The 26,759-nt window shown below is 30.6% G+C and overlaps 2 protein-coding genes across 3 annotated transcripts in view; both read left to right on the forward strand.

Moving 5' to 3' along the window:
• The window catches only part of LOC6052886, a 127,257-nt gene that overhangs the window by 50,409 nt on the left and 50,089 nt on the right, over window positions 1–26,759 (forward strand). For both annotated transcript variants that reach the window (XM_038256149.1, XM_038256148.1), the window contains one exon: window positions 17,027–17,187. The gene's annotated coding sequence lies outside the window, so the exon portion shown is untranslated. The remainder of the gene's footprint in view (window positions 1–17,026; window positions 17,188–26,759) is intronic.
• Window positions 818–1,755, forward strand: LOC119767471. The gene is made up of 3 exons (XM_038256150.1): window positions 818–851; window positions 908–1,407; window positions 1,469–1,755. The coding sequence occupies exons 2-3, from the start codon at window positions 1,213–1,215 to the stop codon at window positions 1,586–1,588; spliced, it is 315 nt and encodes a 104-aa protein (XP_038112078.1). The 5' UTR covers window positions 818–851; window positions 908–1,212; the 3' UTR covers window positions 1,589–1,755.

Consider the following 26,759-nt stretch of genomic DNA (forward strand, 5'->3'; position numbering starts at 1 on the left):
ACGCGTGTTGATGCGTACAAAACGAACTTGAAATGCCAGAGTGCATAATCCTGACTGCATCAGCATCAGCTGCAGCAGGTTGACGCGCAAAACGCAAACTGCTCCGTATATAGTTTGAAGAAGTGCAGTGCAAATCTGCCACGAGCTCCACGAGCGTTAAATGAGGCATTCATCCAAACTCCTTCCCCACTCACACGCGCTCATCACGGACGCTTGACTCTAATCCACTTACACACACACACACACACACACACACGCGCGTACCCACAGACACACCGACAACGTTGCATAACAGTAATTACACGGAACAAAATCCGGTCAGCGGATCCGAAAAATATTCGCGATGAATTCGAAAACGTGAAATGTTTCCGAAATCATCGAGAATGTTTGCGATATTGGAAAAAATGTTTTCGATATCGATGCCAAATGTTTTCAAAATCGCAATCACCATGTTTGCGGTGGGCATTTTTCGTACAGTCCGCCGCAGCCAATGCGTTACGCTGTCAGGATCAGCTGTTCGCATCGTTCGCAAGTAGTAAACAAACATACAACCTAACCTATTCTTGTTTTGTTCGTTGGTTGAGTGTTTATCTCAAAAAGTGTTTCAGATAAATTTCAGTAGTTAGACGGTGAGTATTATAAATAACACTTATTCATATTTACCTTATTTAAATGATTCTAATTATGACTGATTTTCTGATTTGCTTCAGGTTGGCATGGTGGTTTACGACTTTTAATTGTCGGGGGAAGAGTTGTTGAACTCGATATTTTCCATCTGGCCGGTGCAAAAGTGACATCGAAGAAGGCGGTTCCCAAAGGCAGATCAAACCTTGACGTCAGATCGAGAGCAGGTAAGTTTTGAAAGCTTCTTTCTTGATTGGTGATAACGATTCTAATCTATTTTCAGATTTTTCGGTTCGCAAATCCCGGCGGAGTTGGATGATGTAGAGGACGTAAAAAGGACAAATCCGCAGAGGCACCACTGGACGGAACCTGCTCCACCAGTTCCACCTGCTGCCGTAGCAGTAACCCGAAACATCGTTTATCGTTTCCCAGATCAACAACACATCACTCTGCGCCGGCAACAGTTCCGGGTTAAACAATCATCCAGCGATCCCAGCACATCAGCTTGGATTCTTCCCGTGCTGAAACGAAATCCGACCGACCAATCTGTTTCCGAACAACAAATATCTCCCGCAAGGCCGCGAAACTATGAATTCTGTACCCCAGCGCCACCAGCAATCTCTCCGGCGGTTCATCAACGGAATGAATCCATGCAGATACCGCACACTCCGTGCACCATGTTACGACGACAGCGATTCCAGAAACTCTGGGTTGCCGGTTCCAGACTTGCCGCAGATTCTGAATAGCTTAGTTGAGATGAAACTCATGGCATATCAGACTAATGTAAGTTTCCAATTTTGCCAAAGCTTTTATACAACACTCAAATGCCCCTCTCAAATTCCAGCCGGCGGAACTTTACCTGCCACGACCCGAACTTGGCTGGAGCATCGATGGTTGTGCCCATTTACTCGCCGGTGGAAAATTGTCGGTGGCCAGAAATTCTGAGGCAGCTGTGACAGCTTAAAGTCAAAAAATCAGCTTAAGGTATAAAATCAACTTTTCCATAGAATTAACATGTTCTGTCCAGGATCCAAAGTCTGCGTACGCGAGTTGTGTGTTTTGAGTTTAATTCTAAAGAAACCGAATAAAAAAAAAAACAAATCTTGAAGATACAAAAAAAAAAATCAAAAATACAAAGATATAAAAATACAAAAATGCAAAAATACAAAAATATCAAAATACAAAAATATAAATAAACAAAAATACTACAATACAAAAATACAAAACACAAAAATACAAAAATATAAAAATACAAAAATCCAAAAATACAAAAATACAAAAATACAAAAATACAAAAATACAAAAATACAAAAATACAAAAATACAAAAATACAAAAATACAAAAATACAAAAATACAAAAATACAAAAATACAAAAATACAAAAATACAAAAACAAAAATACAAAATACAAAAATACAAAAATACAAAAATACAAAAATACAAAATACAAAAATACAAAAATACAAAAATACAAAAAAATACAAAAATACAAAAATACAAAAATACAAAAATACAAAAATACAAAATACAAAAATACAAAATACAAAATAAAATACAAAAATACAAAAATACAAAAATACAAAATACAAAAATACAAAATACAAAAATACAAAAATACAAAAATACAAAAATACAAAAATACAAAAATACAAAATACAAAATACAAAAATACAAAAATACAAAAATACAAAAATACAAAAATACAAAAATACAAAAATACAAAAATACAAAAATACAAAAATACAAAAATACAAAAATAAAAATACAAAAATAAAAATACAAAAATACAAAAATACAAAAATACAAAATACAAAAATACAAAAATACAAAAATACAAAATACAAAAATACAAAAATACAAAAATACAAAAATACAAAAATACAAAAATACAAAAATACAAAAATACAAAAATAAAAATACAAAAATACAAAAATACAAAAATACAAAAATACAAAATACAAAAATACAAAATACAAAAATACAAAAATACAAAAATACAAAAATACAAAAATACAAAAATACAAAAATACAAAAATACAAAAATACAAAAATACAAAAATACAAAAATACAAAAATACAAAAATACAAAAATACAAAAATACAAAAATACAAAAATACAAAAATACAAAAATACAAAAATACAAAAATACAAAAACAAGATTTCAAAAGAATTTTTTTTGCAGAATTTTGAAGAATTTTAGAGAATTTTGAAACAACCAAACTAATTTTAGAAAAATTTTAAAAGTAAAAAAAATGGAAAATTTAAGAGAATTTTTTTTTATTATTTTAGAAAAAAAAGAATTTTGTAAAGTTTTAGAGATGTTTGGCTACAATTTTCCATAATTTTAATTTTTTTAAATGCAATTTAGAGAATTTTGAAAAATTTAAGAGAATGTTAGAGAATTTTTAAGAATTTTACTTTTTTATAAAATTTTAGGGAATTGGAAAATATAAGAGAATTTTAAAGATTTTTTAGGAGTTTTATAAAATTTTGCATAACTAAACATTTTTGGAATATTTGGAGCATTTAAAAAAAAAATGGAAAATTGTAGAGAATTTTGAAGAATTTTAGAATTTTTTTGAAAATATTGGAGAATTTTATAGAGTTTTAAGGAAATTCTTCGAATAAGAAAAAAATTAGAGAATTCTAATTAACATTTAACAGAATTTTATAGATTGATGTGGAATTTTGGAAAAGTTTAGAAAATTTAAGAGAATTTTAGAGTTCTTTTTGAATTTTTTTGAAGGGTTTTCTTAAATTTAAGAGAATTTTAGTGAATTTGAAAGAATTTAAGAGAATTTTAAAAAAAATTATAGATTTTAATGAATTTTAAAGTATTTCAGAAATTTTTGGAATATTATGTAGAATTTTAGGGCATTTAAAACATTTTTTAAGGATTTAAGCGAATTTTCAAGATTTTTGGAATATTTTAGAGAATTCTAGAAAATTCCAAAGATTTTTTGGATACTTTTTAAGAATTTTGGAAAATTTTCTAGCAATTTTATAGCATTTTAGAAAATTTTAGAGATTTTTTGGTAATTTTTAGAAAGTTTCAAAGAATTTTGGAAAATTTGGAGAATTTTGAAGAATTTTGAAGAATTTCAAAGAATTTTGGAAAATTTAGGAGAATTTTGGAAAATTTTAAAGAACTTTATAGATTTTTATAGAATTTTCGAAAATTTTGAAAAATTTTAGAGAACTTAAGAGAATTTGAAAGAATTTTGGAAAATTTTAAAGAAATTTAAAGAATATAATAGAATGTTATAAAATTAAATATAATTTCAGAGAATTTTGAACAATTTAGGAGAATTATAAAAAAAATCAATTAATTTTATAAAATTTGACAGAATTTAAAATATTTTAAAAAAATTTGGGAGATTTTGGAAAATTTTAAAGAATTGTTGAAAGTATAAGAGAACTTTGATGAATTTTGATAGAATTTTATTTAAATTTTAGATATTTTTGGAATTAAAAAAAAAATTTAAAGAATTTTTCAAAATTTGAGAGAATTTTGAAGAATTTCAAATAATTTTGAAAAATTTAAGAGAATTTTGGAAAGTTTTAGAGAACTTTAGAAAATTTTATAAAATTTAATAGAACTTTGAAGAATTTTAGAGAACTTAAGAGAATTTAAAAGAATTTTAGAAAAAAATGATTTTTTTAAATTTCAATGATTTTTGAAAAAATTTAGACAGTTTTAAATAATTTTGGAAAATTTTAAAGAATTTAATTGAATTTTAGAGAATTTTGAAAAACTTAAAAGAATTATAGAGAATTTCAATTAATTTTATAAACATTAACAAATTTTATAATATTTAAAAGATTTTTGGGAAACTTTGGAGAAAATAAAAGAATTTTTGAAAATTCAAGAGAACTTTGAATAGTTTTATAGAATTTCAGAGAATTTTATTGAAATTCAAAGAATTTTATAGAATTTCGAAGAAACTAAGAAAATTTGTCAGAATTTCAGAGGTTTTTAGAAAATTTTGGAAAGGTTTAGAAAATTTAAGAGAATTTCAGAAATTTTAGGAAAATTTTAGAGATTTTTGGAAAATTTCAGAGATTTTTAAAGAATGTTGGAAAATTTAAAAGATTTTTAGTGAATTTTGAAGATTTTAAAAGATTTTTAGAGAATTTTGATAAATTTTATAGAATTTCAGAGAATTTTGATAAATTTTACAGAATTTCAGAGAATTTTAAAGAATTTTAGAATACTTTGGAATATTATATAGAATTTTAGAGAATTTTAGATAATTTTAAAGATTTTAAGCAAATTTTAAAAAAAATTTAGAAAATTTTAAGAATTCTGGAAAATTTTAGCAAATTTTGAAGAATTTTATAGAATTTTGGGAAATTTTGAAGAATTTTATAGAATTTTGGAAAATTTTGGAGAATTTTAGAAAATTTTTGGAAATTTAAAATATTTTAAAGAACTTTGGAAAATTTCAGAGAATTTTATAGAAATTTGAAAAATGTTGAAAAAATTCAGTAAATTTTGGTAAATTTTAGAGAATTCTTGAGAACTTTAGAAAATTTAAAAGAATGTTAGGAAATTTTAGAGAAATTTTATTATTTTTAAGAAAATTTTGAAGAATTATTTTATTTGAGTCGAGAGACAATAATATTGCAATTTATTTTTGTGTTCTCTTTCGCAGGCTACGGCTCACGATTGCAGCGTGAGTTTGGCAAACGCCTTCACAGATCCGACTGCTGGCGGAGATTCTGAGGACTTGTTCCCGGCGGACAGTCTTCTAACGGAGGACACTCTGCTCAAGTCGATCCTTGAGCGTCTTCGTTGCCGTGTGGCGCCAGATGCTCCAGAGTCACTCGGGCTCCGGCATGAACCTGAGTCCGCACTAAGACCTTTCCCGAAGGCACGGAGAGGAAAAGAGCAACAATCTCCTGGACGAGGAGAACTTCTGATGGTACGCGAATCCGCTCAAGGGACGTGCCAGATCAACCACCCGTGCACGATGCACCTGTCTCAGCACTTCCGTCCGGGTCGCCTCGCCGCCGACGTCACCGAGCACGAGAAGGACCCGCCGCGGTGACGGTTCCGGCCACAAAGACTTGGCCAAGTGGAGCATCAACAAGTGCATGGCGTATTTTTTCCAAGCAAAAGCAAAACACAACTGATTGAATCAAAATTTTGTAGTAAACCATTCACACAATCCCTTTCATTTGTTTTTGAACTATGAATAAATAAATAAAAAAAATAAACCTCTTCTTCTTCTTATTCCCAGTTGAAAAATCGAGAATCAACGGTCAATTCAAAAAGGTAAATATTGTAGTGGCTGCGTTCTGCGTGCTTTTGGCGGGGTAGGCGTTACTGCGTTACGTTTGCGATATCGAAAATCATCGTTTGCGATATTGGAAGCAATGCTTCCTGCTGACGGGTGCAAACCAAGATTTGCGATTTTTAGAGTAAATCGGAAGCAAAGTTTGCGATTCCGCAAACCGGATTTTGTTCCGTGTATAATTATCATCCGCTTTCGCACATTTCTGCCGCCACCCCCTCCGTTTGGGAAAGTCGCCTCACTAGGCGGTTGAGACTGTCCCGTGGGGGGTTGGGGGAAAAGAAGGGTTCTTTACATCTCACAAGGACTCCCAAGGGGGTACTCATAATTTCTCCTGCTCCAAACCACTTTAGAATAATTCTCTGGGATTTTGCATTTAAAAAACTAAATTCTTTAACATTTCTGATAGTTTTACAAAATTGCTCAAATCAAGTATCCATTAGGGTGGTCCAAATCCGGATAACCTCCAACCAAGGCCGGGACCGACATTTTACTTCCTCATCCGATGGATGGTTGCAGCAGATGGGAATCGAACCCAGAATCATCCAATTATATTCATATCAATTTGGGTAAATTTATTTAATTTGTTTGATAATTTTTTTTTTTACTTCTCAAAGGACCAATCATAATTTTTAACACAGACAAAAATATTACTTGTATTCTCAGCTATATTTCAAATTATAATTTTAAGTTAAGCTTCCGTGAAAAAAGAGGTTATATTAATCTTTTTTACCAGCACTCTCAGTTGTAATAACACCGTTTTATTTACTCTATACGTTTACAGTCAAATTCCAGGTACTCGTTTTTTGAGGATTTAACGAAACAGTAGTACAATTCTTATTTATTAGGATATATTTTGAGTTATCCTGATTGAAAATAAATTTTTTAAATTATTGAAGCTAAAATGTTATTAAGTTCTTTATCAATTTTGTGTATCGCTTGTTTTTAAAACCAAATCAAGAACTGGAGAAAATAAAAGCTTCAAGAATTTTAAACTATTTTCAAAACATATGACAGAGACATAGTGTAATTATTCATGAGCAATTTCAGCTCAAATCAGGAATTTTTGTGGTACTTTTGTACCCGACCCTCTCCGATTTCAATGAAACATTGTAGAAATGTTATCCTAGGCCTATATAAGCCATTTTTGTGTATATGGAGCTAATAGTACTCGATAATAAAATTTGAGGAGGGCGTAAGGTATTGAAATATTTTTGTATTTTGTAATTTAAAAATTACTGTATCTCGAAGCCGTTGAAACATTGAAACAAAAATACACGCCACATCTATGAGATTTTTTGGTTTTTAAGTCTAAAACTTAAATTTAAAAGTTCAAAATTTTAGAGAAAATAGCCTAAAATGTTACTAAAAGACTGACGAAAAATGCAGGATGGTATGTCTGTCCTAAAAAAATACAAAAATCATTTAATAAAACTGTTTTTTTTTGTAAAGTGGTCTAAACGTCAAAATTTTTAAAAACCAGTAGTGGAAATCGATTCTCTAGACAATTTTACATAAAAGTCTCCATATTGACCATTGTCCTATGTCCAATCCTTTTGAAGAAACAGCGGTTTTAAAACAAAAATGTTGAGAAAATAGGATTTTTAGTGGTTTTTGGCAATTTATATATAGACTTGATTGACAGACTTGATTTTTCAGTCTCGTAAATATTTTTACCGGAAAGCTCGTCCAATTTCCCATAAGTTTGCCTTTGACAGCATTTCAATTGGATGTAAGGGCTTATAGATATAAGCTTAATTGCATTGCTAATAACTGAAAATAGAATATTTTTTTTTCAGTGTGGTAGAAATTAGGATAGTAAATTTGCTTACGTAGATATAAAAACGATATAAATCAAAAAGGTAAAATGGAATTTTGTAAACTAATGATTGCAAAACAACTGAACAGGAGTATAATTCATTTTTAAACAATTTTTTCATTCAAATGTTAAAACCGTGGCTCGTAAATTCAATTTTTTTGCGACCCCCCCCCTTGACTTTGCTCAGAATCGAGGGACATAAACCTAATAAAATTTGAGTTCTGCGCCCCCATTTAGGTCAAATTTGAGTTATTCTCAATATTAAAAAACCGCCATTTTGGCCGCCATCTCGGAATAAAAAATTCGAAACCACTTTAGAATATTTAATATTTTGGAGTTATATTAAAGCTCCATCAAAAACTAGAAAACGAAAAGAAATCGTGATTCACTTACCTGAAGTGAATTTTTTTTAAATTTTTAATATTATGGCTTGTTATTTAAGTTTTAATGATTTTTTTTCTTCCTTTCATCAACTTATGTCAGGGTCTAGATAGGAGCGTTTGGTACGGTATGTCCACGCATCCTTCCTCCCCTGTAGATTCTTTGAAATGTGATTCGTTCACAGAATCCTCTCTGCGGCAAAAACAACGTAGTAGGGCTGGCCGCTTTAATTTTTGCAATACATTTTCGGATGTTCTCGGATGTACTGCAATTATTAATAATGACAAGAAAAGTGCTAGGGCGTAATCTAATCACAAGACTTTCCAGCATGCTTTCATCGGACTGGCTGCGTTTGTGTTCGATTAGATTGGATGAGATTAGATTCATCAACTTATGTCAGGGTCTAGAGTTTTTAAATTTATAATGTTTAGATACAGTCTTCTCGAAAACAATAGTACATGTTATGAACGAATACATGATTTCTGATTAGGAGAAACTAAACGTCTTTGGGGAAAATATTACGGTTTTTAAATAGAAAATTCATCTTCCTTGAGAACTATTCCCCAGCTCTAGCACACTTGGGTCCCAGTTGATGATATTCAATTAAAGTCAAGCTCCGACACCCAACTGCTGCCACATTGAGTGAAGGGAAGGGTTTGCTGCGTCCTTGTGCCACACGTCCCGAAGGATTCTGAAGCGTTTAGTACATATGGAAAGCACCGAGAGTTTCGTTTCATACAGAACTTGACATATATGATGAAGCAGATAATGAAAACCGCCAATTCAATTTCCACACAACAATGCATGGCAAACGCACATCATAAAGCATTTAGCTAAATTGAAAGAAGATTGTGTCGTGTGCGTGGGACGGGTTTTGCTGTCAGGACTTCGAAGGATCGACGGTCGAGCGAAAGATGAAGGACGATGGTTTGGTTTAATTAAGGCCATCATCACCCACTCTCACGCTCTTGGTACTTGAGTTGGAGTTGGTTTGAGGAGTTCTTGAGTGGGGCAGAACAAAAGTCCTACCCGGGGCGGGCCGTTCGGATATCTGCTGGTTCGATGGGTCCAGCAAGAAGCAGGACTGCTCTGGTTCGTGTTACGGAATATCGAGGACGATCAGCATAAGGGAGGATGAGGAAGGAAGTGGGTATTTAAATCAGGGGGTGGGGAGTTGATGAATGAGTTGCTTTGTGGGGAAGAAGCGTATCTCATACATATGCTAAGGGGACTCAGCATTATGAGTGGATCGTTTATTGAGGCATATGCTAAGAACTAAGAGTAATTAATTATGATGATAGTTTTTCATGCTTTTGTCGGCAAATATATTCGATTGAGATGCATGCATGATAAAAACATTGTTCAAAAACTGCAATTGTGCTAATTGCTCGAGTTTTTTAATCTCTTTCGTTATGTCCAGATGTCTGATGATGAAAAATATAAATAATTATTTGTAGTATAAATTGAAATTAAATGTTTGGTGAATTCAAATTCAATTACCTATCAAACAAATGAAAGATTTCCATTTGAAATATCTTTTCTTTCTGTATGACTCATTGCCATAATTATTTTCACCACCAGGAACAAAGCTTTCCGTACTAGTTCAGCCTGAAATCTTTGCTGAATGGCAAAACAACACACTATAAACACATCACAATTTATATGCATAATCATAATTCATTTTTTATGCTTCTCCGGTCGGTATGAAGAGCAGCAAACGATGATTGTTATTGCGATGATGGCGATGAGCAGTTCTCTGGCTGCCATAGTGACGATCATGATGATGGTGATGATGTTGTTATATTTTGCCTCTTTCCGTTCCGTTCTGCAGGATTCACAAGGATTCTTTCAGCATTTTTTTTTCTGCTTGAGCCACCCAAAAGACAGGCCCGGCTATTATGCTGCCAGCGCATTACACTCACACAAAAGGATGAAGCCAGGGTGGACCACCCCGGAAAGGGAAAACTGGCGAAGTGGAAAATCGCCAGACAAAGCATAATGATTTTGGATATTTTCGTAATGAAATTGATATTAATTATATTAGGATTACGAAAATTGAAATTGGGGGAAGCTTCCTTTTTTTCGCATGCTCTTGTCTTGTACGATGGTTACTATCTACTTTGGTGGGATGAAGCTGGTAGACTGAATGGCAGAGATAGGCGCTGGAACGACATTTTAACGGCTTCCGCGGTCCTTTGGACTTGGCTGGCTTCCTGGAATTTGCCAGACAAAAAATGATAAATGGAAGGTGAAAATATGCTACCTGATTTATGGAAGATTTTTTTCGAGATTTCTAACAATTTTTTTACTTCTACAAGTTGATGAAAATGTATGGACCTTACTTTTCAAAAGTGAGGAAAAATATTTTCAATATTCAAGTAGAAACTATTTGAAAAATTATCTTATTTAAATAGGGGTAATTCTCTGCCAACTCACACAGCAGCTGCCCCGAACCATCTTCGATTTGCGTGAAACTTTGTCCTAAGGGGTAACTTTTGTCCCTGATCACGAACCCGAGGTCCGTTTTTTGATATCTCGTGACGGAGGGGTGGTACGACCCCTTGCATTTTTGAACATGCGAAAAAAGAGGTGTTTTTCAATAATTTGCAGTCTGAAACGGCAATGAGATAGACATTTTGTGTCAAAGGGACTTTTAAGTAAAATTGGACACCCGATTGATGGCATACTTGAAATTCGGAAAAAAACGTACCACCCCTCCGTCACAAGATATCAAAATATGGACCTCGGATTCGTGATCAAGGACAAAAGTTAACTCTTAGGACAAAGTTTCACGCAAATAGGGGCAACTTTTCCGGATTTCGTGTGAGTTGGAAGAGAATTACTCAGAGACTGAAGCTTTTCTAAAAATAAATGGTTTCAAAACTTTATGAGCAAATCTCTTGAATTTCGCCAAAAAAGGTTTTTAATTTTTGTTTTTTCTTCATTTGATGAAATTTTGAACATCGATTTCTTAGGCCGCAATTAAAAGTTAAAAAATTGCTGTCCAAATATCTGTATTTTAAGACAGGATTTTTGGATCAAAAGTTGTAAGCAATTTCGACTGTTCGAGATCTAAGATTGTTTTTCCTCTAAGATTGTTTTTTTTAATTGTGTGTGATTTAGTAGCTTTTTTTATAAACGGTATAATGAACGTTTTATTTTTGGTCAAGTTATGATTTGATCGTAAATATGATGATTTAAATGCATCGAATCGAATTATGTGGGCATTTGGGATGCATGTCATGATTTAAAAAATCTGAAAAAATATTTAAAATGCTTTGGAGAATTTCACACTAGTTTTAATTTTAACATTTAAAATCGGAACAATAATTTTCAATATATTATCGATTGATCATGGAGGGCTGGATGGGTAGCACTACAAAATACTATTTTTTTGTTATTTAAATTCTTAGCATAGCCGTCTATCAGCAACAAAAGGATAGTTTTACAAAATCGAAGAAAGAAAATTGTAAAAATTTATCTTAGCTTCGCAAGTATATTTTTTTCTGAAATTTATAACATTTAAATGACTTTATTTCGAAATGCTTAATTTTATCATCTTAACTTCTCATTTTAAATTCAACTTTAATTTGAAAATAAATTTTAGTTTATAAAGGTATTTTCGAAAAATAACTTTTTTCAATCATAATTTGAGGCGGGTGCCGCGGGTGTTTTTGCCCATCGTGCATGGAAGAACAGGCTAACTACATCAATGAAAAAAAACAACTATAACAAAGTGAAAATAAATACAAAATTTCGCTTCGTTGTATACCCATATTTTTAATTATGAAAATTGAAGTATCTTTGAACAAAATAAGGTATTTTGTGTAAATTTTAGTAATTTCGAAAAACTCTAACTCTAATATTTTGAAAATGCATCAGATGTTTTGCTTCCTTTACATTTTGAAAATTTGGACATTTTCAAAAAAAAATGCGAATTTTGAGAAAATGTTAGTTTTAACTAACAAAAACTCTATTTAAGTGAAAACGCATACCAAATTGTTTTGTTTGATACCCATATTGTGAGTTTGAGAAATAAGAGTATTTTCTTAAAAATACGGTATATGCATAAATATTAGTTTAAAAAAAAAACAAAAAATTACAAAAAAGTGCCGAGCAATTCCAGCCCAAAACAGGAATTTTTCAGATACTTTTTTCTCGACCCTCTCCGATTTCAATGAAACTTTGTAGACATGTTATCATAGGCATATATAAGCCATTTTTGTGTATATGGAGTCAGTTACACTCGATAATCACATTTGAGAAGGGCGTAAGTGTTTTAAATATTTTTGTATTTCGTAATTTAAATATTGCTGTATCTCGAAGCCGTTGCATCGTATCAAAAAGTGGTCAAAGACAAACTTATAGGAAATTTGACGGGCTTTCCGAAAAAAATACACTGAAATAATAAAACACTCCACTTTCTGTAAGCCCATACATCCAATTGAAATGTGGTCAAAGTCAAACTTATGGGAAATTGGACGAGTTTTCCGGTAAAAATATTTTCGAGACTGAAAAATCATGTCTGTCATATAGAAATTGCGAAAAACCATCAAAAAACCTATTTTTTCAACATTTTTATTTTTAAAAACGCTGTAACTTCACAAGGATTGGACTTAGGACAATGGTCAATATGAAGACTTTAATGTAAAATTGTCTGGAGAATCGACTCTCGTGTTGACAATTTTGATGTTTAGAGCACTTTTGAAAAAAAAAAACAGTTTCCGTAAATGATTTTTGTATTTTTTTAGAAGAGACATACCATCCTGCATTTTTCATGAGTCTTTTTTTAACATCTTCCCGAGCAGACGGAAATAACTTGGGAAGGTCAGTTTTTGATATTATGAGAAGATCGAAATATGTTATTGGGATGATCGGATTAGTTGTTAAAATAACAAAAATCAATAACAAAGATTTGTTCGAAAAATAACTTAAACTGTGATTATGTTGTTATTGCAATAACAAACCAATAACACAGAAGGAATCATGAAGGAATAACAAGATTTGTTATTTTGTGCGGAGAGGTGGAGCAGCATAATAACAAAAACTGTTATTGCACTGGTATGCCTCCATAACAAAAAAAGTTATTGTTTTGGTTTATTTGCCATTTGCAAATAAACCTGCAGTTGCCATAACTCTTCTTTACTAGTCAGGGCTGCAGAGTCGGGTTCCTTCAAGCGACTTTGAATCAATACTTTGAAGACAACGCCAACGCCGACTTCAGCTCTCTAAAAATACCCGACTTCACAGATTCCGACTCCAAGTGAAAGTTGCTGAAAAATAAGCTGAATCCGATGCCGTCTCCGAGGTCTCACTCTTGCTCGAACTTCAACGTCAGCTCCGACTTCCTCGCTCTGTGAAAATAATAACAGTTTTTGTTATTTACAATTCAAAAATTCTCAATAAATTAATCAATTTCCTTAGAAAATATAACAATATTAAAAAAACAACTTTCAAAAGTTAATTTTATCAGATTAATTTAAGCTTAAGGACCCCATTTCATGACCAAAATAATGACCCCGACGAAATTGGAAAAATTATACCAAAGATCTAAACATATTTAACAAAAGAAAAAATAATAACAGATTGTGTTATGGACACTTAAAAACTTTTCCATTTGTGCGATTTATGATAATTTTATTTCTAAGTCAGAATACCAAATGAATAACAAATCTTGTTATTAGGAGAGTTTGAAATGTATAACATTTCCTCTTATTAGCGTGTTATTAATCATTTTAAGTATAATATCACTTCAATACAAAATCTTGTTATTTTATCATAAACTGTTATTATTTTTTCTTCTTGAAGTTGAAGTTCAGGATAAAATAATAACACTTTTTGTTATTTTAACAGGATTTATTATTGAAATATTATTTATTTTGTTATTACCGTATGCCCGGGTTAGGCTATTTTCACAAAAATTTTGAACGAAAGAAAATCGTGGGCTCACCTTCAAATTTGACTTTTAAACTTAAAAATCAAAAAATCTCATAAAAGTGGAGTGTTTTTTCTTTCTGTGTATTTTTTTCGGAAAGCCCGTCAAATTTCCTACAAGTTTGTCTTTGACCACTTTTTGATACGATGCAACGGCTTCGACATACAGAAATATTTAAATTACGAAACACACAAATATTTAAAACGCTTACGCCCTTCTCAAATGTCATTATCGAGTGTAACTGACTCCATATACACAAAAATGGCTTATATATGCCTAGAATAACATGTCTACAAAGTTTCATTGAAATCGGAGAGGGTCGAGAAAAAAGCACTTAAAAAATTTCTGTTTTGGGCTGGAATTGCGATTCTCTTTGTTTCGTCGTCCGTGTTTGTCTTTTTTTCGTAAAATCGCAATAACTCGTGATGTTTGTTAGCAAACCCCTTATGTCTGTTTATCAAAATTTTGATTATTGTCTGCTCTACAACGTTGTAGAACATTGTTACACTCTAAAAAATAACCCTGCAAAGTTTGAAAAAACACGAAATTTTAAAATGAAAAATTTTGTTCTAAATGAAAAAATGATCCTTCTTAGTCAATGTAGATTCGAAAAGTACACTAAATTTACCATAAAATGACATGTTCCAAATTTTTTTACAGTCAAGTTACGGAAAATGGGAGAATTTTTAAAACTTTTATAGCGTGTTTTTTCGATGAAAAATACGCTTATTCGGAATTCTGAGTACGCCATCAAATCGGGCGTCTAATTTTACATAAAAGTCTCTTTGACACCAAATTTCTATCTCATCACCATTTCAGGCTGCAAATTATTGAAAAACACCTCTTTTTTCGCATGTTCAAAAATGGAAGGGGTCGTACCGCCCCTCCGTCACGAGATATCAAAAAACGCACCTCGGATTCGTGATCAGGGACAAAAGTTTCACTCAAATCGAAGAGGGGTCGGGGCAACTGCTGTGTGAGTTGGCGGAGAATTATCCCAATGTGTATAACTAGTTGACTATGTTTTTACAAAATATTTATAATTTTAAGTTAAAACTGTTTAAAGTCATAATTTTACAATATATTCTACCGTTGACTGAATGTTGTTTTCTAGAGCTCGTTAGTTATCTTTTGTCAAGCATTATCAAAGACATCCAATAAATAAACAATAATAGATGATTTAAAATTCAAGGCCTAACAAACTGATTTTTTTTAAATTTTAGAAGCTTTTAAGCTACCGTCACTGCGTTGACATTGGGTCTAGGGGTGAGATTGGGTCATACAAAAATGCTAATATTTGTATGACCTAATCTCACCACCCATACCCAATGTCACCCAAGATGACGGTATCTAAAATCTGATGTCGTAGTTCAGACTGTATTAAAGATTATCACCAGTTAATAGAAATCAACAATGAATTAAAAAAATCATTCGAAAAACATTTTGGGATCCCAAGAATTCACGGGATTTTCAAAGTATCCCTTCCGTTTCCCGGAAAATAAAAAAAATTGGAATTCATCGTATTTAAAAATACAATTAAATGTCGATTTGTGAAAACGTAAAGAATTGATTAAAGCCTTATTAGGTTAAAAAATCATTGAAAAACATTATTTGAACCATACCTAAATTGAATTTGTTGTTTCTCTGAAAAACACCAAATTTTCCTAACTATTTTATGGTCTTATAATTAAGCACCATCTTCCTGTATTGCATGCTTTCCCAAATTGCCACCCAAAACCCGACTTTGTCTTAATTAAGGAAACCGAACCCCATTTACCAAACTTACTGGCCCCCGCTCCAATTGCCCTAAATTCAACCCCCTTTACGTGAATCATGCCGTTGCGTCCTTCTTCGATCATCGGTCGGGCAACCATTAATTTGTCATAATTACTCCCCTGAAACACTACTAGCGAGAGAGGATGCATTTAATTACAGCTCCACGGTACCGTGCAGCATAATGACCTCTTTCCTCAAACACCCATAAACACACACACACAGCGTCACAAAATTGTGTACCCAAAAAGCTTCCTTGGTTTGGCCCAGGCCAAAAGTGCAATTTCTCATCCTTCGTGTTTGGAGTCCACTCTTCGAAACATGACCGTTCATAAAATCACGTTTCGGCAATAAATACTTGTCGTCGTGTTAAATTTCGGCAAACAACTGGTTGGAGTGACCACTTTAGGGGTGCACTTTGAACACTTAAGGAGGGCTTCTACAAGTTTTTTTTAAAATTCTAACCAAAATTTCTTGAAAGTCAAAAAGACTAAACAAAATATAATAGTGTTCAAATTATATAAACTCAAGGCTTATCAAGGGTTAACCACTTTTCCAAGAGGCCACTTTGTTTGACCTGTAACTTTTTTTTTATTTTTCACTCTGTTGTCCAAAATCTGCTGCAAGCAGCCTCTCAAAAGGACATCCAAAAGTGCTGTCCTTCCCCGTTGGTTTCGGCGTGCCGTCAGCGTAAAGTGGCTGCTCGTAAATTGTTGTAAAATTTAATAAAATCATAATATAATGGGGAATTATGAAGGGGGTTTCCCCACCAACAGTAGCAGCAGCAGGGTGTGGTTGAAAGGGTGGAAAAAAGGGAAATCGCAGTGGTTGAGAAGGGATTATCAGGGATTTTCACATTAATAATGCAGTGATGTGATCTGAAGTTTAAAAAAAATTATATTAATTATCAGAGATGAAAGGGAATTTGGGACGGATTAAATGTTGCCGACTTTTGATTGTATCCTCAAAAGTGTCAGCATTTGTGTGAATAAAATAGTTCAAGTGATGCATTGTAAATTATTGCTACGGACTTTAGTCATGACTTATTCAAATTTGTTGTAAAGTTTTTTTTTATGTTAGAAGTAATTTGATGGCTTCCTCAACCAGAACGAAAACATATTATCAATTATCAAGAAAGTCAACCCTTTTCATCGCATTAACAGTTTCCATTTTCTTTCTCTCCTCAAAATTTCAGAGCCCAAGAACGAGCTCAGTCAGTTTCCGCTCTCTCTAGAAATAGCAACCAATTTGCATTTCGATTCCTTCCATCATCAACAGCAGCATCAGAGTTGCTAAGTGTTACGGTTCACCGGAAATAAGAGAGCTGTGGAATCGAACATGAATACCAAATAGCAGGTAAATATCGAAAAGAGGAAAAGAGTAGACTTTTCGTTTGTTTTCAATTACCCCACCATTTACGTCAGACAGGGGGTTGTGGGCCACTTGTGCGAAACCAATTAATTCCAGGACGTTTTTTTTACCCTCAAAATTGAAATTTTCTTCCGCTGAAAATAGCAACCTGGAAGTTGATTTCGCCTTCTCCTCTCAAATGATGCTCGACGTTTTCCAATCACATCCCGCGCAGGCAAATGCGAAAATGGAAAAATACGCAATTTAAACTTTTTTTCTTTCGCTTCCACTTCCTGCTCATAAAACTCCCTCCAGGAAGAAAAAAAAAAAGGAGCAAACTGCAATACAAATTTGCCACGCTAGCAAATATTTCTATTTATCGGCGTTCGGCTTGGGGAGTGTTTGCAAACAAGATTTCCACTCTCAACGAACTTTGTTTGTCGGATGTTGGAAAACTTTTAAATCTGAAAACTGCCGCCAGAATATTGGTGTTTGGTGCCTGCAACAAAGTTTTTTGTTGATTTCCTTCGTGGCTGAAAAGTGCCAAGAGTGAAGAAGAAAAAGAAGAAAAGTTTTACGCACTTTTTATTGGCGGAGATGATTCGATAAGCACTTGTTGGGTGTGTGTGTGCGCGACTATGATGATTCAGGAATTGGACAAAAAGTTTAGGGACGAATGACTGGTTAGACGAGATGACTGCCAATAAAGTGTCTTGTTTGCATATAAAATTGATGGTTTTGGTAGTACTTGAGAAAAGAAGAATACCATTTACTTTCATTTTTAAAGGGGGAGGAAATTTCTCGTAACGACGGCTTGTACCGACTTCCTGAAAATGTTATTCCCAGCGAATTCAGGATTAATCTTCTTTCCACGAATTTTCTGATAGTAGAACAAAAAAAAATAAACAAAAAAAAAAACATAACACAAAAAAAACAATCAAAATAAAATTTTAAACACTAAAATTAAACATTAAACATTAAACATTAAACATTAAACATTAAACATTAAACATTAAACATTAAACATTAAACATTAAACATTAAACATTAAACATTAAACATTAAACATTAAACATTAAACATTAAACATTAAACATTAAACATTAAACATTAAACATTAAACATTAAACATTAAACATTAAACATTAAACATTAAACATTAAACATTAAACATTAAACATTAAACATTAAACATTAAACATTAAACATTAAACATTAAACATTAAACATTAAACATTAAACATTAAACATTAAACATTAAACATTAAACATTAAACATTAAACATTAAACATTAAACATTAAACATTAAACATTAAACATTAAACATTAAACACTAAACATTAAACATTAAACATTAAACATTAAACATTAAACATTAAACATTAAACATTAAACATTAAACATTAAACATTAAACATTAAACATTAAACATTAAACATTAAACATTAAACATTAAACATTAAACATTAAACATTAAACATTAAACATTAAACATTAAACATTAAACATTAAACATTAAACATTAAACATTAAACATTAAACATTAAACATTAAACATTAAACATTAAACATTAAACATTAAACATTAAACATTAAACATTAAACATTAAACATTAAACATTAAACATTAAACATTAAACATTAAACATTAAACATTAAACATTAAACATTAAACATTAAACATTAAACATTAAACATTAAACATTAAACATTAAACATTAAACATTAAACATTAAACATTAAACATTAAACATTAAACATTAAACATTAAACATTAAACATTAAACATTAAACATTAAACATTAAACATTAAACATTAAACATTAAACATTAAACATTAAACATTAAACATTAAACATTAAACATTAAACATTAAACATTAAACATTAAACATTAAACATTAAACATTAAACATTAAACATTAAACATTAAACATTAAACATTAAACATTAAACATTAAACATTAAACATTAAACATTAAACATTAAACATTAAACATTAAACATTAAACATTAAACATTAAACATTAAACATTAAACATTAAACATTAAACATTAAACATTAAACATTAAACATTAAACATTAAACATTAAACATTAAACATTAAACATTAAACATTAAACATTAAACATTAAACATTAAACATTAAACATTAAACATTAAACATTAAACATTAAACATTAAACATTAAACATTAAACATTAAACATTAAACATTAAACATTAAACATTAAACATTAAACATTAAACATTAAACATTAAACATTAAACATTAAACATTAAACATTAAACATTAAACATTAAACATTAAACATTAAACATTAAACATTAAACATTAAACATTAAACATTAAACATTAAACATTAAACATTAAACATTAAACATTAAACATTAAACATTAAACATTAAACATTAAACATTAAACATTAAACATTAAACATTAAACATTAAACATTAAACATTAAACATTAAACATTAAACATTAAACATTAAACATTAAACATTAAACATTAAACATTAAACATTAAACATTAAACATTAAACATTAAACATTAAACATTAAACATTAAACATTAAACATTAAACATTAAACATTAAACATTAAACATTAAACATTAAACATTAAACATTAAACATTAAACATTAAACATTAAACATTAAACATTAAACATTAAACATTAAACATTAAACATTAAACATTAAACATTAAACATTAAACATTAAACATTAAACATTAAACATTAAACATTAAACATTAAACATTAAACATTAAACATTAAACATTAAACATTAAACATTAAACATTAAACATTAAACATTAAACATTAAACATTAAACATTAAACATTAAACATTAAACACTAAACATTAAACATTAAACATTAAACATTAAACATTAAACATTAAACATTAAACACTAAACATTAAACATTAAACATTAAACATTAAACATTAAACATTAAACATTAAACATTAAACATTAAACATTAAACATTAAACATTAAACATTAAACATTAAACATTAAACATTAAACATTAAACATTAAACATTAAACATTAAACATTAAACATTAAACATTAAACATTAAACATTAAACATTAAACATTAAACATTAAACATTAAACATTAAACATTAAACATTAAACATTAAACATTAAACATTAAACATTAAACATTAAACATTAAACATTAAACATTAAACATTAAACATTAAACATTAAACATTAAACATTAAACATTAAACATTAAACATTAAACATTAAACATTAAACATTAAACATTAAACATTAAACATTAAACATTAAACATTAAACATTAAACATTAAACATTAAACATTAAACATTAAACATTAAACATTAAACATTAAACATTAAACATTAAACATTAAACATTAAACATTAAACATTAAACATTAAACATTAAACATTAAACATTAAACATTAAACATTAAACATTAAACATTAAACATTAAACATTAAACATTAAACATTAAACATTAAACATTAAACATTAAACATTAAACATTAAACATTAAACATTAAACATTAAACATTAAACATTAAACATTAAACATTAAACATTAAACATTAAACATTAAACATTAAACATTAAACATTAAACATTAAACATTAAACATTAAACATTAAACATTAAACATTAAACATTAAACATTAAACATTAAACATTAAACATTAAACATTAAACATTAAACATTAAACATTAAACATTAAACATTAAACATTAAACATTAAACATTATATCTGATGGATGGATGATGGAATGAAAAAAAAAGTTTTTTCATAAATTATGTTTTTCAAAAAAGGAGGAAGGAATTCTCTGATCAATTTGGTCAATTCAGTATTTTATTTATTTTCGTGATTTCTTTTATATGATTTATATGATATGATTTTATTTTTTGGTGCCTTCGGAATGCCCAAAGAACCCATTTTGGGCATTCCGAAGGCACCCATCATAGGTTTGTCCATATCATTTTCCATACAAATTTGGCAGCTTTTGTCCATACAAAAATGATAACTGAAAATTCAAAAATCATTATCTTTTGAAGGATTTTTTTGATCGATTTGGAGACAAAGTTGTAGGTATTGATAAGAACTACACTGAAAAAAATAATGATACACGGTAAAAAAAAATTGGCTTTTTTTTAATTTAACTTTTTGTCACTAAAACTTGATTTGCAAAAAAAAAACTATTTTTAATTTTTTTTTGTTATGTTTTAGGTGACATAAAATGTCAAATTTTCAAAAATTTCCAGGTTGTGCAAAAAATCCTTGACCGAAATATGAACTTTTGAATAAACAATTTTTTTTCAAAAAATCGAAATACTGGTCGCAAAAATTTTTCAACTTCATTTTTCGATGTAAAATGGATTTTGCAATAAAAAAGTACTCAAATGAAAGTTTGGTAAAGTGCATCGTTTTCAAGTATGTATTGGTAACTTTTTTTAAAAATAGTGGCAGTTATTCATTTTAAAAAATATGTTTGCCCAATTTAAAAAAAAAATCTTGAATGACTAAGAAAATTCTCTATATTTTGTTTTATGAACTTTGTTGATACAACTGAGGTATTCCGATCTTTTCGAAAACAATATTTAAAAAAATAAATCAAGACTTACATTTTAAAAGGGCCAAGTATTTAATAAAACGCCCTTTTGAAATATTAGCCTTGATTTAAAAAAGAGAATTTCCCTAAAAGGTTTAGGGGACAAACCCCCGTAACATTTGAGCCATAGAAAAGTTTGGTTGATTTCTGGAAAAAATCGAAATTTTACACATTAAATTGAGTTAACCTGTTTTTAATATAAAATTGAATTTGTAATCGAAAAATACTTAACTGATTTTTTTGATGAAGTGTCCCGTTTCCAGGATATAGGCACTGAAAGTTTGATTTCAGCCTAATATTTGCTGTTTTTCAATTGTTCAATCTTGTTTTTTTTTCTTCTATTCGCTGTATAGGTTTTATAAGTTTTTTTTAGCAAATTTTCTGAAAAAAAATCGAAAAGCTGCAACTATTTCGCTGAAATCAAATTTCAATAATATTTTGAGAACGGAAAACTTTTTCCAAAAATATGTAAAATACTTGTCGATTTGTTTTATTGATTGTTAAAATATAAAAAAGGAGGTGAAAATAGTATGCATAACATTTCGATTTTTCCCATTTTTAATGTTTTTTTTTCTCCAAAAATCAATTCTTAAAAAAAAATAATAACTCGGAGGCAGAATGTTTAACCATACTTCTCTATGGCTTATAAGTTGTGGGGGTATGTCCCTTAAAATATAAACAAAATCTCAAAAATAAAAAAAATATACGGATTTGGGGAAATTGAGTTATTTTAGAAAAAAAGTTAATTAAAAATCTGAAATATTTTCCGTGTACCTATTTTTTCGGAACAGTCCTCATCAATACTTACAACTATGCTGAAGACACCAAATTGATCAGAAAATTCATTGAAAAGTTACAGATTTTCGAATATTTACGTACCATTTTTGTTTGGACAGCTGCCAAAATTGTTTGGAGAATTGTATGGGTAATTGGTCCTCTCAAAATGGATTCTTTTCTGGATTCTGGATTGTTTTCCCTTTTCACTTTTCAGTTGGTTTTTTCAAGACACGTGCCTTCAAGTCGGTATCTCCAGCGCAACACTCTTTCGATTTCCTTCCTCTATTTCATTCTCCACCCCCTATTAAGACACCTCCAGCCGGTTGGTGCTGCCACGTGACGCCCTTTTAGGTTAGGGGTCTCCGCTGGAGGGGTGAAAAACACGTGGGTGGTGGGTGAGGGTGTGCCTACGTGCTCCTAATTGAATTTTAAAAACCTGATTTGCTTGTTTATCTGGTGCGTGAGGTTTTATGGGATTTTTGCAACCGGTTGGGGTGAAGTTGATCGAGACTTAATACGGGATGATGGGTGGGATTTGGCTGTGTTGATATCACCAGTTGCTTGCGGCTTAGAATTCGATTGCAGGGGATGATTATGATAATGAAATTGGTTGTCAGGAAGCAAATATCACGTAATTTAGATTGATTCGATAAAATTATGTTATGTTTTAAAATAAACAACTATAAATAAGTGAGAGTTACAATTGTAAGTAACTTTGACTACGTGAAAAAATAACTTTTAGCCGCTTAAACCAACTTTTCTCAAGTAGGTAAAACCCAAAAAACTTCTCGCGGAAAATCGCTCACTTGAATCAGCTAATTCCAGGAAGCCACAGTCAAGCAAAAAAAAAACATACACTTTTCCAGTTTTTCATCCCGGTGAAAACTTTCCAGTTTGCAACATTTTACATCCACCGTGGCCACGCCATGTACCCGTTGTAAAACTGCGAATGCAATCCGTTCCAGCACCTTCCCAGCCATGTGCTGCCGCCCACGGTTCCGCAAGATTTAACTTTGTTGCCAACTCCGGCGTCGGCGTCCCAAGTTGGAGATTTTAGTTTGTTGCGAAAAACGGCCCCAGATAAAATCGCGCGCGCGGAAACACAAACTTTGACTTATGATTTTGGCGCGGCTGGCTGCTAAAGGAAGAGAGAGAGCCGGCAGCAGCAGCCAAAGTGGAAGCCAATTTTGTAGCTCACTCGCGCACACCACCCTTGAACACTTAAAAGCTCCCCAGACGTGCGTTGCGCGGAAAAGTTTTGCCCACAGTTTTTGGAGTCGCTCCCCGTTGGGGGAGTTGGACCTTCGAGTGCCGTTGTGAAGATATAATGATGATTCGAAAATTTTTAGATAAAACTTTTTAGCAATGTTTTATCAAACCTTGTAAGAGAAATTGTCTTCGTCTTTAAAATTACGCGAACAGTCATCATTTCAGTCTGATTTGAATAGTTTATTTCCTATTAAATTACAACTAGGATTTCTTTTTTTTTCAATATTTGATCACCGCATGACCGCCATGTTGGATTTAAAAATTCTAAATCACTTTAACTTAGTTACGGAGTCATACTTAAGATTGACAATCAAAAAAAAGATAACGGAAAAAATTTGTTCGTAATTCGATTATCCGATATAAAAATAAAAAAATCTTAAGAAGGATTTTTTGATAGATTTCGTGTTTTCGGCATAGTAGAAGGTATTTATTGTCATTTAAAATAGAATTTCAAAAAACCTTTTTAATTGTTTGTTATTTTTAAGGGGACATCTTTTGAAACAATTCTAGAAAGGGCAAAACATATGACTTAAGAGCGAGTCCACGAGCAAAGCATACCCATCTCGCATAGACCTCACCAATCTGCCTGAAATTTTCAGGTGTTGTTTGTACATATAAAACTAGCATCTGGCCAAAATATGAGCACTCTAGGTCAACGGGAAGTGGGGCAAATCGGGACACAAAGTTTGAAGGTTCTAAAACGTAAAAAATCTTAAAAAGGCTATAACTTAGGCAAAATTCAATTTAATTTCAAAATTCAAAATGCATCTTAAAGAGCATCAAAAATGCTACAAAATGCAGGGTAGAGCATCCCAATTGGTTAAATCTAAAGGGAGTTATTGGAATTTTAGTGAAAAAATAGCATAATTTTCAAACTCAAATAAAAAAATGTTCCATCCAGATATCAACTCGGATCGACCTGCAGCTTGTAGGGGACATCTGGGACTACCATCTGAGACTGAGACCGCTTTGGGTAAGGCAGTTTAACATATCAAATAGACACTTTTACTTTTAGTGAATTTTTTGGTAGTAATTTTTTGCTCGGGGGACCCCTTAGATCCTATTTTATGGTGATAATTATATCATAATCGTGTTCCTGAGACAATTTCACATTAGAAACATGAATAAAAATGTTTGTTTTCATCCATTTTAACCCTTTAAAAAATGAAAGTTAAAAAAAAAAACTTTGATTCACATTTATTGAAAATCAAGTTCGTTTCCAAGGATACTAGATGACACCAGAAAAAAAGCAACTCCTTAATTTTTTTTTATCTTTCATTTTTTAAAGGGTTAAAATGGATGATAATATACATTTTTATGTATGTTTCTATTGTGAAATTGTCTCAGGAACACGATTATGATATAATTATATATAATTATATTTTTTGGATTTTTCTTTTTTTTTAATTCAGCAGGCTGTATTTTTTTTTCTTTAGGCGATGCATTTTTTGTTTTTTTTTTAAGTTTTTATCCTTCAGCTCTGGGAAAAATCAAAGTGAGGCAAAAATATCATAAAATAGAACAAAAAGCAATGATGGAATAATCACAAAAAATCAATTTCGCTTGGGAACTTTCATCACCCGCGAAAGAGAGAGGAGGCAAATCACGCAAAAAAAAAAATCGCTCCCGAAATTCTCGAAGAAAATCAATCTGCTGATGATTTTTTGTAAATTTCCTTGTCAAAACCACTCAAAAATATTTATTTCACTTTGTTTACACACATTGCCATCTACAAAATGTGACAGGTACACTTGCAAGTGTAGTAGTGAAAAAGATGTTCCGCCGAATAATCGAGATTATGATTGTTTTAGGTTCTTTTTACAGATTTTTCGTGCGCGAGAAAGAAGAGTAATACCCCCTTTGGATTTTTTCTCTTTATGAACATCCAAAGATTTTCTTTTGAGGCTGATTATTCCATCGCTGACAACAAGCCCAAATTTCAACATTTTAATGAAAAAAAAAATGCATTTTACAGCAGTACAGTCAGTTTGACTTTGGTTTATAAAATCTATGTTTTAACGAAAATATTTTTTTCTTTTGCAGAAAAATAACTTTTGCGGTAAATTCAGCAAAATTACACATTTTTTTATGTCATCTTAAGCATGGTAAATTGATTCTAAATGCAGGGGAATTCATTTAAAACTGTTTTCAGCGGATTGGACTATAAATTTAATTGAAATGTATAGGTTCTTCAAAAACAAATTCGGAAAGGGAAAACAAAAACTTCAAAAATGCCACAGCCTTAATGTTTGATCAAATTTATGAACAAAAAGTACTTTAAGGTAATGCCATTGCAAATATTTTTCAAATTTTATGTCGTTACAAATCAGCTAGAAAAATTAAGGGGCATTTTTTTTTAAGATTTATATGGGAAAAGAATTCTAATCTATTACAAACAAACAAAAAATTGAAACCAAACCACCCGAGTTGTTAAACATATTAAACAGGTTTGGGCTCGTTTTAAAATTTCTTTGTTTTTCCTTATGTTTTTTTTATGAAAAAATATTTTCTTTAAATGTTGCAAATATATTTCATGGATAAACAAATTTAAAATAGAAAGTGATTTACAGAAAGTAATGTATGCTTTTTTCAGTTTCTTTGAATCAATTCAAAATAGTTTTTTATCGATTACTATCCCGTCCCATTGAAAAGAATTTAGAGTAGGGATGCCCAAATTTTTTAAATGGCTGGCCAAATTTGAAGCTTGCATGAGCTGTGAAAAAAAAGTATTTGTAAAAAGGAAAGTTTTTTTTCATTTCAGCTTATATTTTAAATTTTCATCTTTTCAATATAAGAGGACAAAAAGTCATTTTTGCAATTCCGTCGTGAAACTAATTACTTTTCCTGTCATTCTTGAACGACGAAACAGCCTACTTTTCTGTACCAAAAATAACAGAATCGAATTAGTAGT

This window comes from Culex quinquefasciatus, chromosome 2 (assembly GCF_015732765.1).
Source record: "Culex quinquefasciatus strain JHB chromosome 2, VPISU_Cqui_1.0_pri_paternal, whole genome shotgun sequence".
Classification (NCBI taxonomy): domain Eukaryota; kingdom Metazoa; phylum Arthropoda; class Insecta; order Diptera; family Culicidae; genus Culex; species Culex quinquefasciatus.

What these genes read in the sequence shown, in the direction of transcription:
- LOC119767471 (XM_038256150.1), top strand. Translation starts at nt 1,213, where the DNA reads ATGAATTCTGTACCCCAGCGCCACCAGCAATCTCTCCGGCGGTTCATC. An exon ending in TCATGGCATATCAGACTAAT is followed by an intron (nt 1,408 to 1,468) that starts GTAAGTTTCCAA and finishes CTCAAATTCCAG; the next exon opens with CCGGCGGAACTTTACCTGCC.